A 17349-nucleotide genomic window follows, 5' to 3' on the forward strand; every position below is an offset into this window, starting at 1 on the left:
CTAAGTTCATTTTGTTTTTCCTTATTTAATCACTTCACTGGTTTCTTTTATATCAAACAAATTGTTTTAGGTTATTCACCTGACATGTTTCGGCGGTTTCTTCCGCCTTCATCAGAGTGGACACTCTGATGAAGGCGGAAGAAACCGCCGAAACATGTCAGGTGAATAACCTAAAACAATTTGTTTGATATAAAAGAAACCAGTGAAGTGAATAATACGTCATTGTATTGATATTTTTAACTTTATTGACAAGCACTGTTGTGTTTATACAGTAACCAGTTGCGTGGAGAATTTTGGTATTATTTACATTATTTGCAGACAGACATTTGAGCTTCGTCAGGGTTCCCAACACCACTCTCTGTTTCAACTCGTCATTGGCGACCCGGGAGCACACACCCTAGCTTCAAACATACAATAATTACGTTTTCTTAATCCGCAGAAAAATTGTTGCTTTTTTTCTCCCAAGTACACACCCTGGGTGCACCTGACTAAGGAGGACCAAAAGTTGGAAGTTTAACAGCCACTATGGCACAGCACATTCTGCCAAATTTTCAAACATGTTGATTATTTACTCACCGAAATAAACAAATCACATCAAAATTTCTCAATAGGGAGGGGTCTTTTGGGTTTTATTTTGTTTATGGAATAACATTTCTTTGTGCATCTTAATTTGGAACTGAATCATTGTCCTGTCTCATCAAGGCACCCGAAACTATTGTCATCATTAAATTGTCAGTGTAACTTTGCAATTTATCACCACAAGTAAAAGCATTTTACTTCTAACTTGAACTTAAATTGCTGTCTTTCTTATTGTAGGCTTTTACGCGGACCACTCACTAGAGCCGGAAAATAATGACAGCATGGGTAAGTCATTCACCTATCGACCTGTCCACCCACCAACCGATTGACCGACGTACCTCCTTTCCTTCCTTCCTTCCTTCCTTCCTTCCTTCCTTCCTTCCTTCCTTCCTTCCTTCCTTCCTTCCTTCCTTCCTTCCTTCCTTCCTTCCTTACGACCTACCTAATCTCAACTGCAGGCAAGGCTTTTAATGACTACTCTTCTCCATTTTCACGCACCAAAATAAAAAAAAAAATAAAAAACATCCATCATGGCAGGTACAGGGCAGCCTCATAAAGGCAGCGTCATAAATGTACTGACTGGGTAACACATCCACATGACATCCACAAGAGGGGAGTATACACTCAAAAATAATGCCTCTTGGTCAAGCTCCGGCTTCTTAAAGATAGAATAGGAAAGGCAACTGAATTAAAACAATGAAAGATAGTTATGACATTCATATATTATTTGAAGTGTCAGAAAAAAGTTACTGATGTGCTAATTGTTTCCTCTGTAAGTGCAAACTTACATTGCGGGATCAAAAGTTGCCAGAAATGAAAGAGACTTCGAACAAAGAGGCAGGGGTGAGTTGATGGTCCAATGTTAAGGTCCAGGTTCAAGCGAAGTTCACCCAGGACTCCAATTGCTGCCATTGCAGCGCCAGGTGGCACGTAGGACGGGTCAGAGGTTGAACACAGTTCAAAAAACGCTGACCTCAACGTGACTTGCTGCCCCGATTGTCTGCAGCTCTTCTCCAGCCTTTCTCATCACTCCCTCTATAAACGCGCGAGAGAAGAATCGAATGGGTAGGGGTGAAAAAGTGGAAGGAAGTTAGAGAAGAACTATTCAACCTGCACACCGAGTGAATAACCAGCATTGTTGTGTACAGCAGGAGGAGTCGTGGATTTATGAGGCCAAACCCGATGGGGTTGTAAACTTGACGAGTTGGGCTTGTGGCCGTGGCGACTCACTCTCTTGCTATTGGCTCTATTCTAGCCTTAGGATGCCTCAGTGCATGCATCGGGTAAGGGTGATGCGCAGGTCAAGGGGGGCTGAGGAAGGCCTTGTAAATGTTCTATCAGGGGTGGGAATTCAGAGACCCCCATTCAGTGACCAGAAACCTAGGTCAGGAGCCAAATAGCTGCCGTTAGCAACAGCTGTTTTGTTCTAGATTAGCTTGCAATCATCTAAAAGTGAGATCATTTCTATCAACTGTTTATGACCCTTTCTCAGCAGGTTTGCCCGCAATATTTGAGATGATGGTAAGTTCATTTAAGGTTTTCAATTGACGCTCTGAAAGTGACTTTAAGCTGTTTTATGAGGAGGTAAAATGAAATCCAGCCGATAACAACAAACAAATCTCATTCTTGCATCAAGTAAGCTAATCAAATCCAAACAAAATGAAATAAAATTTAAAAAAGTGTTGTATAATGCATATACCGTATTTGCCGGTGTATTGGTCGACCTTTTTCGATCCAAAATCGACCGAAAAAAATCGACCTCGACTTATACACCGAGTCATAAAATTTAACTTCGTATTCATCGCTTCAAATGTGATGGTAACCAAGGCTGTTTCTCATGCATCTCATTGTGCGTGGGTGTGCGTCCGTCAGGCTCATCAAACAGCGAGAAACTGAATCATTATAAAGCGTTCGTCGCATTAACACGCATCCTCAGCAACAATTTCAAATATTCTCACCTCAATAACGGACATCGAAAGCCAGGCAGCGACGATGACTGCTAGGGGGAAGTACTGGGTATTGAGCGAATGTGCGAGTCATCGCGCGTCAAGCAACAACAATAACTACCGGTACGTAAATATTCAATCGCCATGTCTAAATGAATGTCGTTGGCACTTAGAAAATATTCGCCAAACTTGGCCAGACTTCCAGGGGAAGAGGCCGAATTTTCACTTGTTCTGGCCGACCGGAGGAACCAGCCGAGGCGGACACTTTACGGCGGTTGAGTCGTTGGCACTTAGAAAATATTCGCCAAACTTGGCCGGACTTCCAGGGGAAGAGGCCGAATTTTCACTTGTGGTGGCCGACACGGGGAACCAGCCGAGGCGGACACTTTACGGCGGTTGAGTCGTTCGCACTTTGAAAATATTTGCCAAACTTGGCCAGACTTCCAGGGGAAGAGGCCGAATTTTCACTTGTGGTGGCCGACATGGGGAAGCAGCCGAGGCGGACACTTTGCGGCGGTTGAGTCGTTGGCACTTAGAAAATATTCGCCAAACTTGGCCGGACTTCCAGGGGAAGAGGCCGAATTTTCACTTGTTCTGGCCGACATGGGGAACCAGCCGAGGCGGACTCTTTATGGCGCAAGAGCCGTTGGCACTTAGAAAATTTGAACCGGGCGGCGTGCGCAAGTGCGCGGCCCGCTGGAAGTCGAATAAGGCTCCGCGATTTCATCCGCGGTGCTTATAAAGTGCCGATCCGCTCGGCCGGAGCTATTTTCGGCCACCCGGCGCGTGTGCACGGCCTCCCGACTGTGACGGGCGGCGTGCGCGAGCTCGCCGGCTGCTGGAAGTCGAATGAGGCTCCGCGATCTCCTCCGCGGTGCTTATAAACAGCCGATCCGCTCCGCGGGAGGTATTCCCGGCCACTTGGCGCGTGCGCATGGCCTCAAAGATGTGCCGGGCGGCGTGCGCGAGCTCGCCGGCTGCTGGAAGTCGAATGAGGCTCTGCGATCTCCTCCGCGGTGCTTATAAAGAGCCGGTCCGCTCGGCAGGAGCTATTTCCGGCCACTTGGCGCGTGTCCACGGCCTCCCGGTGGTGCCGGGCGGCGTGCGCGAGTGCGCTGGCCGCTGGAAGTCGAATGAGGCTCCGCGATCTCCTCCGCGGTGCTTATAAAGTGCCGATCCGCTCGGCTTGGAGCTATTTCCGGCCTCCCGGTGGTGCCGGGCGGCGTGCACGAGCTCGCCGGCCGCTGGAAGTCGAATGAGGCTCCGCGATCTCCTCCGCGGTGCTTATAAACAGCCGCATGCGCACGGCCTCCCGGAATTTGAACACATTTCGTCAATAAATTTCGCATATCGAATTTTGAAGTTTAATATAATGCAACAATTGAGCTCGACTTATACAAAGGATATATCATAAAATCGTAAATTTCCGTCGAATTTTAGGGGGTCGACTTATACACCGAGTCGACTTATACACCGGCAAATACGGTATATGTCAGGTTTGTTCAATGGGTTTTGTGAATGATGCACGTACGCGCGCGCACACACACACACACACACACACACACACACACACCTATGCGCACACACACACACACACACACACACACACAAACACACACACACACACACACACACCTATGCGCACACACACACACACACACATGCGCACACGCACGCACGCACACACACACACGCACGCACGCACACACACACACACACACACACACACACACACACACACACACACACACACACACACACACACACACACACACACTTGACAAATAGAGGGACGTCAGGGGGGTTATCAGGCTTCTTTGGTGACTACTTATGTTTCATTGTTAATCATTACCAGCTACCTATTCCAAAACTGTAACATACTTTTCAACCTTAATTTTTTATGTCCTTTTAAAATGTCACAACTATGTTTTTCTTTTTTACACATCAAATCTGCATACAGTTTGTGTGCTTTCTGGGAAATGTATAACAGGGTTTACGTTATAAATTTGTAAAAATATCACTTCTTTATTGATGTGATGATATTTATCAATGTTCACGATATGGTTAATATGATAATATTTCGTATTGTAAGATCTCTTAAATTTTTAGGATTATTTATTACAATTGTATCATATAACTCATTGAATCATTAATCTGCACAATATGTGCAGCTCCAGTTGCTTACAGTCAAGGGCTCCTGCCGCACGACATGTTTTAGGCCAACAGAGGGCGGTAGATGCATACTGGATTTTTATGCAACGCATGCGCCCACGTGCCACCTGGACCCGATGAACTCGACTTCCATATGGAAGTACTTGGCTGCAACCCAGCTCATGATTTCCCTTTGTCTTCTCATATTTGAGTTGACTTTTTATGTTTGAGTCCAAAAGTCATTCAAGATCACCAACTTTTCATTTTCATGGAAGCGAAGTAGAAGAGTACTCAAATGTTTTGCTCAGATCTCTTTTTGCTTTACTGATCCTGACCCCTCCCCCCTCCCCCTCACACTTTTTGAACGTTATGAGGTCGGTCAGACTTTTAACTGTATTTTTCTTTGACTGATTCTTATTCTGTCATATTCTGTCTTATTCCCCCCCCCCCCCACACCTTCCTCTTTCCATGTCCATGAATTATGACATGAGTGAAGCAGTTTGTTAGAACTATCACATTTAGGGCTCCATGCTTTCATCGGATGCCAACCATTAATAATTCATAGTTACCCTACAGATATTATTCACCTAACTCATTTGCTCGCTTGTTGTGCGATGTTTTGACGTTCGACTTAGGGTCAGCCTGCAGTGTTTCCAGGTCAGAGACAAGTGGGTCACGCTGTTCCAGTATCATTGCGTATAACTTTAGAATTTGAGAACAAAGCTCCTCCATGTGAATAAACAAGCAGACTTTAGTGTGATTTATTTAGCAAAGTAACAAACATTTTCTCTTGTTACAACTTTACAGCTATATGACACGCAATTTCACGGTCAAATTGATTATTTGCCCAGTTTGTTACGGTAATATAATGCAAAACACACACACTCTAAGCAATCCCCTCAACCATTCTGTTTGTTCAAATTTTAGAAATTGTATTATCTATTGAATGGTTAATATGCATTCACTCACTGTACACTGTCTATATGATATTAAATATACCTTTCAGGTAAATTTAACATCAATTCTGTATTTAATTATTAGAATGTATTTTTAATCTCAGAGTTCTGTCTATATGTCATTAAACGAGAAAGAAAGAAAAGATTATTGAAATGAAATACACTAAGTGACACTAAGTGGCTTTTTTTTAAATCAACGTTGTTCCGATTATTGAATTAATTAACAGAAAAAAAACAATATACTATGTAGGTTTTGCTATGACAGCAGGGGCTGCTTTTTTCATAGTGTTTATCTATACTTCATGAGGCAATTAGTCAAAGACTATCCACATGCAATTACGTACACACATTAACGTTTATAGGTTCTTATCATAAGACATTAGACACATACAAACACAAAGTATTCATGTATTTTCTGTGATATTATTATTTTGACCATTATTATTACTATTTCATTTCAGCGCACATTATATTTAATGAATGTATAGATGCAGTAGCTAGTAAATGCAGGAGTTAAAATTCTGTATTGAAGTTGCAAGTTCTGCAACAACCGTATATCTATACCAGGCATGACATCTTGATGTTTGCGTATCAAATTTTGTATAAATATTTTTCGGTAATGGACTAGTGATATTTTCTGCCCTAATGCAAAACTTATACCTATACACATCTGTTGCAGTTGATAATTTCGATCTTGTGTTGCATAGCAGAAACCAATACTAACCCAACTAATTCTGAGGTTCAATTAGTAATCCAGCTTTGATGAATGGAAACCAATGTAACATGTCTACGTCTTGATTGTCCTGGTCTGAGGTCCTGTTCTAGACCCAAGACCCACAATTATCATATAATTGTAATGACATCAGCAAGACTCACTTTTCAAAGACTCAATTTAAATGAAACATCAAGGATACTGTAGTTATAGCCATTTAGCTATTCACTATAGGCTTTGCTATAAAGATATCGTTTGAATCTAAAACAAATATATTTTCACGTCATCAAATGCAAAATGCAAAATGAAGCTTGTGATCATCAAGGCAAATACACATATTCTATTGTGTCACATTTTCTAGGAAGTAAGGCACCACTATATTCCCTTTTCTTTTAGCCAGATTTTTACTATCATAGTGTATTATCAATGCTTCTGTTCAGTGTCACCTCCTCAGTGATGGGATCTGGCTCTCTGAGTCATTTTACCGCAGTTTACATTCAATGATCAGTGAGTTATTCTCATATAAACCCACCGACAGCAATGAATGTTTATTGCAGCATTTACATGTGCAGCCAAAATGTCTGGCCCCTCAAAAATAAATTCCTCTTCAGGAGGCAACCATTATAAATCCAGAAGAGGTGAAAGGCTCCCAGTATACTTCAAGATCATGGAACATGTGCTGTGGTGCCCCTCAGGGTACAGTCAACGGTCGATGGTTTTGGCTGAGTTCAAACTCACCGACAGCGTTGAATGTTCACTGTGGACACCGAGACAGATGTTAGGCCTCACCATTGCTGTTGGATCGATGGTAGATGTTTAACTGGCCCCATAAGTTTAACACACACAATCACATTCTTTTGCACCTGAGTGACAGTCCGGGTTTGAGTCCATTGATTTTGAGGGTCTGATGATACTGAATTCTGATCTGATCTCTCGGCAGTGTATTAAGGAAAAAACGAAAGAGTGCATCGAGATTGTCCATTTTTAATCAACAAAACTATCCCAACATGAAACGTTTTATACAGGTAGTGGAGCAGTGGGTTAAACCAAGTAAGACATGAGTTGAGTAAACAGCTCTTTCTGCCATTCCCCATGCTCAATTTGCACACTGCAAATCTCGGTTATATATAGTGTATATATTTATATACATATATGTACATATATATGTGATGTAATGGTAAAATATTTACGTACTCTAGACATTATCAATGTTACATGACACTAGCTTCACATTAGCTACTACTACGAGAACGTTCCCCCACTAGTAGTGTTTACTCCTTGTTTCCAGCCGTGTTGCACTGTTGCGTCGAATAAAGCCTATACATCTACGTACTTTTTCTTTTGGTAATATTTCTGTACGTCTATATTATTTTGTTGCTTTGTGACCCTTAAAATAATCCTCCCCCCAATTCTGATCAGGTGAAAATGATGTGATTGGATTCAATTTCTAATTAAATGATCGGTATCAAGACATTCTTAATTCGTACGCACAATCTTTGAGAAAAATTGAAAAGCGCTACTGAATTTATTTCCTTTGGTTCCAATTTTCTTACTGTAGCTTCAGTTTGTCTTAGACAAGTGGAAAATCCCACACTAGCTTGCCGGTTGCCACACAGACAACTTGTTTTAAAAATGTCTGCAGTTCCAAATTTAAACTATGTGGTGTTTGTAAATTTGCCACAGTATCGGTTCTTTCTCTGATATAGGTTCAGCTTTCATCAATCGGTTGACTATGGAAGCCTTCAAACTTAAGTGCTGTTTATCTTTCTGCTTGTGTGTTTCTCTTGGCCTGAGAGGGCAAGCCATGTGCCAAAATTGGTTACCACCCATGCTGGTGTTGAGGTTTAAATGACGTTGAGAGCAAACCAGAGGGAATGAGGAAGATGATGATGCATAGGCTCGGGTTTCCTTAAAATAGCTTCTCAGATATGGTGGTAAACTCGCGCATCATCGTTTTATCTTCGTCCCCACCTTCTCCAGAGTTATGAGCACCTCTGTCTTCAGTCTCCTTCTGCCTGCAGTAAAAGGAGGGAACAAAAGAAGGGGAAACATCTGAAATAGCATGAATAAAATGGCAGAACATGTTGTCAGTCTGGCTTGGGGAAGCAGTGGAATTAATGCTTCTAAGTGTGATCAGAGAATGTGGCTGTGCCCCACAGCTTAGTGCACTGCAGCGTTGTGCTAGTTAGAGATTACTGTTCCCTTTACCCTGCGCTGAACCTCAGCTTCTGCACTGGGAGTGTGCCTTCCTGTGTTCGCTTCTTTGAGGTTGGAAAATCATGCAGCCATGTTTTATTAATGTTCTCAATGTCTGTCTATCTGCGCCTCTGCTACAATACACTGTCTTCCTCCTCTCTTCCTTACTTGGTTCCTTCAGCACCGATGAAGAAATGTGGAACACTGTACTGTTTGTTCTTGATCCTCTTTTGTGATAAATTTAGGCTACTTATTAAGTAGTTAGAATTTTTTTTTTTAATTCACAAGTGAAACCTTGTAGGAAGTAAGCAATGCAAGTCATTGTCATGAACTTTGTTGCTGCTTTGCTGGGCTGCTGTTTTTATCAGTCTGATGAAAGAAAAGAGTATGCCAATCAGAAGCTCTAATGTAGGGGTCTTCATTGAATATACATTTTCAGAATAAAACCTTGCTCACTGCATTAAATACAGCAGAGTCTTCAGTGTATATAAATTCTTGGAGAAGGATCTTCCCTAAAAATATGAAATGAAATGAAATAAATTAAATTAAATAAAGATGTCACACATTTGTTTGCAGCTTTAGAGTGAAACCTGTGGACTGTTTTTTTTTGTTTTATCTCCACATTGCTCCATGTTGCCACAAGAATGCATCTCCCCACATTTCCTAGTGCTGTGTGTTTCCATTCACAGACAAGTAATGAATTAATAGTTTTTCAGTCCCTCTGGCTCAGGGTAAAGTGGCTTCCCTTCTTGGCACTTGGACTCGTTGGCTGTGTGCCAGAGATGCACTTCAGTTTTTTCCTCCCCATTCTCAAATAGCGCTGTACTACCTCCCGCTTTCTTTCATATAACTAAATCGGTTGCTTAACTTGCTACTGTCTAATGGTTAAACATGGCAATTCTTTCTTGTCGATGTTAATACTGACACTGGGTGCCATCCCAAGAAACTTAGAAAAATTGACAAACTTGCAAAAGTATAGTCGCGTGTAAAAATAGCTGGGCAAGCATGAGCGCTTGACAGGGCTTGAGTGAAGAGTGCAACAATGTGACTGAACTAGTGTGAACCCTGCCTCGTCAGCACATTCCAGGGGTTGGACAATGAGAAGCACACAGTGTACTCTGTCGTGTTGCCGGCCGGTCTACAACCAGGCCTCCATGCTGCTGTATTCAAAGCTGTTGCAAACTGAAGCAAACATTAATTAAATCATTACTTCATAAATTGCACTCTGGATTTTGCCTCTTGTGTTAAAGGTATGACCACGGTACTGTGATAGAGCTAACGTACTGTAGGCAGTTTTGATCTAATGTCACTTTTCCTACAGTTATGCTTTGCTACAATTAAAGTTGCCGGTCATTGAGCCCATGCAATCTAAAAGAATTTACAAGGCAATGAAAAGCAAGGCAGCATGAGTAAAACGTGATTAGGAAAGATGCAAGATGACCACCGCACTTCAATTGGTACAAACATATTGTCGTAGCTTTATCTTAACCATAACTACGTAAGGTGCCTGCTTAAAAATACATAGGCCCGGTTGCTCACAGCAAATTACACACTCTATCCCATCAGTCCACATTTCTTCATCTTCTCCTAATGGAAGTACACAGTAGGATAGCATTTCAATCACAGGCTTCATAGCTCAATTAAATTCAACAAATGTGCTTTAATTATTGAAGTACAATCGGATGTTTTATGTAATGTGCGTTCAACTTTGTATATCCTTTTTCGCTGTCAAATCGCAAAGTGGAATAGTAAGGAATAAAAGCGCAGACGTGAAATGTGAAATTTGTTAGAAAATCATAAAAATCCTGAAGATTTCTTATGGTTTGATGCTTGTTGGCATGTTTTGTAAATTGATATAGAGAACTGGATTTTTATGTGGATGTACTTTCATCGATGATTGAATTTTGGTGAAAAGCATTCAGTGAAATCATTAAAAAAACAATCAAACCCTTTTGTACGCACTTTAAAACTAATGGTGTGTTTTTTTCAGTTCAAAATAACATTAGGAATCTGGATGGAAATAGTATGACTTTCACATCTGTATTACCTCTTGTATCATTTTCCAGTGCTCATTTCGAGTCTATTTCACTGTTCAGAGTCAACGGCAGAAGAAAATGGCCCACTTGGAGACTAGTATCAGAGGCTAGCCCGGCCCTGCTCCAGTTTATGGACTCCTTCGGGCCGACTGCCAAGCTTTTCCAGAATCACCCAGCCTCCACGTGCCATGGATCATCCTGCCAAGGCTGCAGGGATTCACGAGCAACCTTGACTATAGTCAAGCTCTTTCTCCACTGCCAGCCCGCTTCTCAGCATTAATCTGTGACTCTCAATGACGGCAATTTCTTCGAATGTGCCATCCGCAGTGATTCTAACTTACCTTTCTCTGCTTGTCTCTTCCTCAGCTCATCCTTGTAGCCGTCAGTATTCTTGCCTTTTCCTCTCTGTACAGTTTTTTTTTTAGTCAATATCTTTCGTACTGTGCACCTTTTTGAACCCAGTACAGAAGCACTTGATCGTGTCAATCTGGCTCTCGTTGACTTATCCACTTGTGCCGTACGCCTGAGAGAACTGCATTGCATGTCACACTCCTCGCTCCTCTCCAAAGCTTTGTCGGCTCATTTCATGAATGCTGAGGCTGATGAATATGTATCGCACACTTTTTTCACCGTAGTTTGGAGAATTTCTAACAAGTGGGATGAAAGCGCCCTTTTGCAGGGTGTCGTCTGAATTTAACCGTGACATTTCTCTAGAGTCCGCAAACATTTTCTTTTTCATCTGCAACAGACTTTGACGTGCAGATTGGCCGCACCATGCAGTAAGACGCTGCCTCTGTCTATGCTAGCTAATATTATCGCTTTTGCGATTTAAAAATGTTAAAATCATTGGGATACAAAAAGATAAACCAGACTGTTTGATTAGGACGTTTTCTGCCCACATGCGATCTTTTCTACTTTACAGCCTAGACTGTGGCTCAGTCTTATTTTGGCCAAATACCCAAGCAAAAAGAGCAGTTATGAGCACGGAAACGTTTGCTGTTTTTTAGGAAAAACATGGCTTTTTTTTTTTATATAAATATTAGGGCACACCCCAAAGCCACCAGTATAGTTCCTACAAATATGATGTTTCAAATGTTGCTATTTGTCTGGGGAAACGACCCACAGATATTTAGCCCCAATGACAGGCACTGTTGCTGCCTTTTTTTTTTTTTTTTGACTCACTGAGACCACATCATCTCCTATTTTGTCACTGTGCTCTACAACGACAGCCATACATTATTTTAAAAACTGAAGATGTAGTAGAGTGTTGTTTCTGCATCACACCAGCAGGGACACTGTGTCCTTAATCCACTGCAATGTTCTTTGTGTTCTGGTGACCTGATTAACTTTGCCTAAGCTAAGTTAAGATCATCTTTTTGTCCCAGTATTACGACACACATGGTCTTGTGCTCTTTCCAAGCAAAGGCTAAAATCGTGACACTGGAAGTAAATGAACACTGCAATGGTGAAAGTCAGCTAGGTTGAATTTAAACGTTGATCCTCTGCATAGAACTTTGATGACTGTTGAGGCCGGTGCTTTTCTGAGTTGCTCAGAGACTTAATCCCCCCTCCCTGGCTGGCACCTTCCTCCTCTCTTGCGGAGGAAAATCTCTGCTGAATTCATGTCTTCTTTCAGATTTCTAAGAGGCGTTAAACCTTTCTGGATTAAAGGAGGTAATCTGACAGGCAGAAGATTGTATTAGCCAGAGTGTTGGCAGAGCTTTTAATTTCTCCTCTCTTTTCATTTCCCCCCCTCGCAGCCCGTCTCTCCAGCTGACCTGCTAGATGGTATTATTTTGTCTTTCTTTTGAATTACATAAAAAAAACATCCACATCTTCATGACTGTTCACTTGCTTCTCCCTCTCTCTCTCTATCCCACTTTTTCACAATCTCCCCTCTTATGCTTTCCCACTAGCTCTCGCTCTTCTCGCAGTGACAGCATACTTATGTGAACCCATGATTTATCATTTGCTAATCCGTGCTGATTATGAAGCTTTCCGCACAGTCCTTATCTGTTGCTGAGGCCGCTTTTCACTCTATAGCTGCCAATTATCTTTCAGGCTGCCTGCAAACAGACTTGTCTCTGTCAGCCAGCTGCAGAACTGCCACCAAACCACTTATATTACTATACGTATATAAAGGGCATGTGTGGCTCCCCGACAACTGACTTAAGTAAAGGCATTTTTGTCTTGAGTACTTGAGGTAATTGATGGATAGTTCAAGTTCGGTCATCATCTCAAGCCTTCATCGTTTGCAAACTCTAAGAGCATGAAGAGTCTTTACTTGTTAACACGGGAGTTAAAAAAGCCCAATTCTATCATTCAAAGTTTGTGATTATCTTATTATTTTAGAATTAAATGCTGTAAAAGGGAAGTGTTATCTTTTCGCTTGCATTAATTGGACATGGCAACACGGCATGACTTAAAGTTTAAATTTGTTAGCAATAAATTCAGAATTTTGCTTGCGTGACCAATCTACCACTGACACTTTGGTCTGACAGCCGCAGTGGCAATGTCCTCACTGTGACTCATGCCAGACTTCTTGAAGTCAGGGCTAGTGAGAACATGAGGTTACGGTGAGTAAGGCCACGCCTGTGGGGAGGGTGTGCAGATCATGGTGCGCTCAGCTGATATGCCGTCCAATTGTCAGAGTAATGGGAAGTGACGTGCACATCAGAGCAATGTGGGTCAGAGCGCCAGACGACCGGCCCACGGCCTGTAGCTGCTTTATTAGGCAGGCAATGTCTGATCTGCTGTAGCTCGACCAGACGAAATTCTCTAATCGACCCTGATATTCACTGAACACGCATTAGCATCTTCCCTCATGCTCAAAAACTCACTTATATCACCGAGAGGCTTGCGTATTTGTCTTGCAAAAGATTCAAATGTTGAATGTTAAATTATTGTTGAATTAATCATTGTCATTAATATACAGTGTGTTTGGAATAAACATGACCAAATACAAATGAGCCAAAATTGAGTACCAGTACCTTTTTTTTTTTTTTGCACTTAGGCATTTTCCATGGCTCCTCTGCCTAATAGTTCAGGGTTTTTTTTTGTTTGTTTTTTTTTAAACACAGAAGGCATATTTTAAAGCAGAAGGCTTATTTATTCATCTTGCAACGTGGACTGGATTCTGATTTTTCAGCAGGCGAAAATGGGTCGAATCGACTTTGAGCCTAATAGGATTCCCATGACATGGTCAGAGGATGGTGTCTGCAGGGGAGGAAAAAGCCGGGGAGGGAAAGGTTCAAATATAAAGACGGAATTGGGAGGGAGGAGGCAAACTTTTGCCATTGTTTACTTCGCACCTGTACAAGTACATTGCAGCCAGAGAAAAGTGACACATGGGGCCCTGGAAGTCTGCTGGCATTTTCTGCTAAAACTGTTTTTTTTTTTATGGCTGGGGAAGATGCCGAGAGGAGTTCAGTCTCTGCGAATCTGCCACAGCCTCATCAAAGGCAGTAATTTCCTGTCCATTTCTGGCTCCCATCCCCCAACTCAGAGCTCTTGTCTGCTAATCCCACCCTAGCACACAACCCCCACTCCCACCCGCTCCCAATCCCCACCCTGGGCCCCCCTGCTGCTGTCCTGCCTGCCCGTGCTTCAGCTTGCTGCACTCCCGGTCTGAGGACTGCGGTGGGAGGCTATATGCTTTGTGTCCAGGGCTTGCAGTTCAGTTGAACACTAACAAATCCTCATTGTCCAATGCAAGAGTGGTGTCAGAGGAGACAGTCAGTTGTGTGTTGTGTTTGGGAGGGGGAGGGGGTCCATTGCTGTCTGGTTTCTATTCAAATCCAGGTACACACAGGCCTGAGAGGGAACAAAGCATGTAGAGGGGCTTATAGAGCGTCAAGCATGGGACCAAAGTCCTTCAAGGGCTCAGCTGAGTCCAGGCAGGGCTGAGTTGAAGGGTCACAGGAGCTGCTTACACAACTGCTGCCCTCTCTGAATTGAGCACACTACATTAGCTCTACGAGTGATGCCGGGAGGTCCTGTCATCTGAGGCATAGTCAGGCATAACATCAAATCTTAGATACTGAGCTGGCGATGGAAACCCAAACAATCATCATCACACACGTTTGTCAATGACACTATTTGGCTATCTATTTGAAGTACCTCAATTTAAAAATATGATCATGCTATCACTTTACCGGTTTGTGACGAAAATCCCCCCCCTCCCCATTTTTAATCAAGCAATATGTAACATATGAGACTTTGAGTTTGGCCGCCACTGGAAACGGGTCTGTGACATTACCAGTGATGTGGGCTGAGATGAGTGTCAGAATGGCAAGACTCTACATGTGCAGGTATTTTACTTTGCTTTCAACTAGGAGGATAGTACATAGAGTTATCATATATGAATACTTGTTTTTCTATAAAGGATTTGTGTGTTGGCATGAAGCCTTTGTATGTTTGCAATAGCTTGGTATACATCTGTAGGCTGTAGGGATGTTTTTGTTGCTGTCATTACTCTCTTATGCACTCAACCTTTTGCAGTGGATTAAGAGATTTGGACAAGAGCAGTCCAGAACAAAAAAGCCCACATAGGAAAAGCCATCATTTCCTCTCACTAAATACATTCCAATGACTTCCTATGTGAGTTAATGGGGAAAACCAAGGAAAGAACGAAATATAGCCTGTGTAAAAACGACATTCTCTCCTATTCATCATCTATCTATAACCACCTCTCAATTTAGACTTCCTATTCTGCATTTCCCCTTGTATGCAGATTTGGAAACTGTGGCAAGAAATCGATTTTTGAATACGTACTCTCACTGTTTCAGAATGGTGCGCACTTGAAAGATTTAAACCAATAATTCAAGAAAATTAATCTTATCTCCAAATGGTATGCAAAACAAGTTCACAGGAAAAAAAAAAAGTATTTAACTCTCGGTTGCACATGATGCTGATGTAATGTTCTACTCTTTACCTCAGAAATATTCTATTGATAAATGCTAGTTAAACACATTAATTCCTGCGCAACTGATGTACATGTCTGAATGAGGTCATTCCAATGGAACCAAAGGATTTTTTTTCAGTGTTAGAGAGACAAGGAGGCCACTTTGAGAAGCAGAAAATTACAAGGAACACATTTAACCCATCTTGATCACCAATGGCTGGGGATCCTCTCCCATTGCAGCAGCAGCTGGCTGCCCTGTCCCGCCGCTTCAGCCTCTAATGGCTGACCTACCCTGTCTGGATTGCCCCGCTCGCTTTTGTCTTCTGTCTGGCTCAGTTCCTCACAGTCAAACATAGCTACTGCCTGCTGCAGTCTAAATTCCCACAGAGCAAACACTAAATCACACGCACAACACACACACACGCACACACACATACACACATGCACGCACGCACACATGCACACACACTTTTCACACTCGGCACACTTAGTCCGCCATACACAATCTCTGTCTCGTTGCACGCTCACATATACATTCTTCTCAAAGTTCTCCCCCACACAGTCTCTGTCTGCTTTCACTCTCACGAAAAAAACTGTACACTGTCACGCACATTAAGATCACACAACATGCCACTATTTTGCTGGAAGCAAAAGTGTTAAAACTTATTTTACACACAAGTTGTTTAAGAATTAAAATGTAAAAATTTCAGTGAAACATTATGGAGTGCACTAAAGTCAGGCAAATAATGACAACATCCTAAAGTGCTGACGACATGCATTATCAGGAAGGTTTTTAGGTGAAAAGAGAAGGTCAATCAGTTCAAATACTTACCGGCAATGGGGCCAAAAGTTGGGCAACAGCAATCTATGTTGGCTGGGTAGTGGAAATGAACAACACTTCCATATTCGGGGCTAAAATATAAACTGGCCAGTATGGATGAAATGGATTTAATGCGTCCCCTCTCTGTCTGTATGTCTCAACCAGACACATGCACAAACACACACTAGAGCACAATCCTACCATGCACTCTTTCAGTCCGATCTTCCTGCCGCCAGTGGGACCTCAGCCAGGAGTTTGCAAATACAAGTGGCTCACAAATCTCTCTCTCTTTTTCTCCCTCTCTCCCTCCCTCACGCCCTCCTTCTCTCCCTCTCGCGCCTCTGCACAGCTACATAGATAAACAAGAAACCACATTCCCACATGCATCCACCCCCCACTCTGCACAAATTCACACACTGACATGCACACGTAGTACACACACACACACACGCGCACACACACACACACGCGCACGCACACGCACGCACACACACACACGCACACGCACACGCACACACACACACACACACACACACACACACACACACACACACACACACACACACACAAATGACAAGACAAGTTAGGAAACTGCTCCACATTTTCGTGCATGCACTATATATGAGGCATTTGATGGACAGCAAGGGTGTCTGGGATTGGCTGGCAGCTTGGGGGAGCACAGCGTGCTGTGATTGGTTTGTGCTCACATCAATAAAAGGAGAATGCTTCTCTATTGAATCACAGTCAACATGGGTGGAGTCTGTGATATGGCGCTAGAAGAAAAAGGGGAAAACATCGAGAGACTTAAGAAAGTATGATCTTACTGCAGAAAAACAACTGGGAGGTGCAAATCAGTATCGTTGTCAGACTTTACCGAAGAAATGAACTGAATACATTGGAAGTATGGTAACTATGGTTTCAATAACTGAAATCTATCCCAACTGATTTCAGGTGGGCTACACCCTGGACTGCTTGCCGGTCAATGGCAGGACACTTATAGACAAGCAAGCAATCAGAAGTCACATTCACATCTAGAGGAAATTTGGAATC

At 42.6% G+C, this 17349-nt stretch overlaps 1 protein-coding gene and 1 long non-coding RNA gene across 2 annotated transcripts in view; one reads left to right on the forward strand and one right to left on the reverse strand.

Moving 5' to 3' along the window:
- nr6a1a (nuclear receptor subfamily 6, group A, member 1a) overlaps positions 1-17349 on the forward strand; it is a 142514-nt gene that overhangs the window by 27620 nt on the left and 97545 nt on the right. The window contains exon 2 of the mRNA XM_049716450.1: positions 817-864. Within this exon, the coding sequence (XP_049572407.1) occupies positions 817-864 (48 nt within the window). The remainder of the gene's footprint in view (positions 1-816; positions 865-17349) is intronic.
- Positions 5422-16929, reverse strand: LOC137840185 (uncharacterized). The gene is made up of 2 exons (XR_011086666.1): positions 16312-16929; positions 5422-8359 (listed from the first exon to the last, which is right to left on the reverse strand). It is a non-coding gene; the product is annotated as an uncharacterized lncRNA (long non-coding RNA).

The sequence above is a fragment of the Syngnathus scovelli genome, chromosome 3 (genome assembly GCF_024217435.2).
Source record: "Syngnathus scovelli strain Florida chromosome 3, RoL_Ssco_1.2, whole genome shotgun sequence".
NCBI lineage: Eukaryota > Metazoa > Chordata > Actinopteri > Syngnathiformes > Syngnathidae > Syngnathus > Syngnathus scovelli.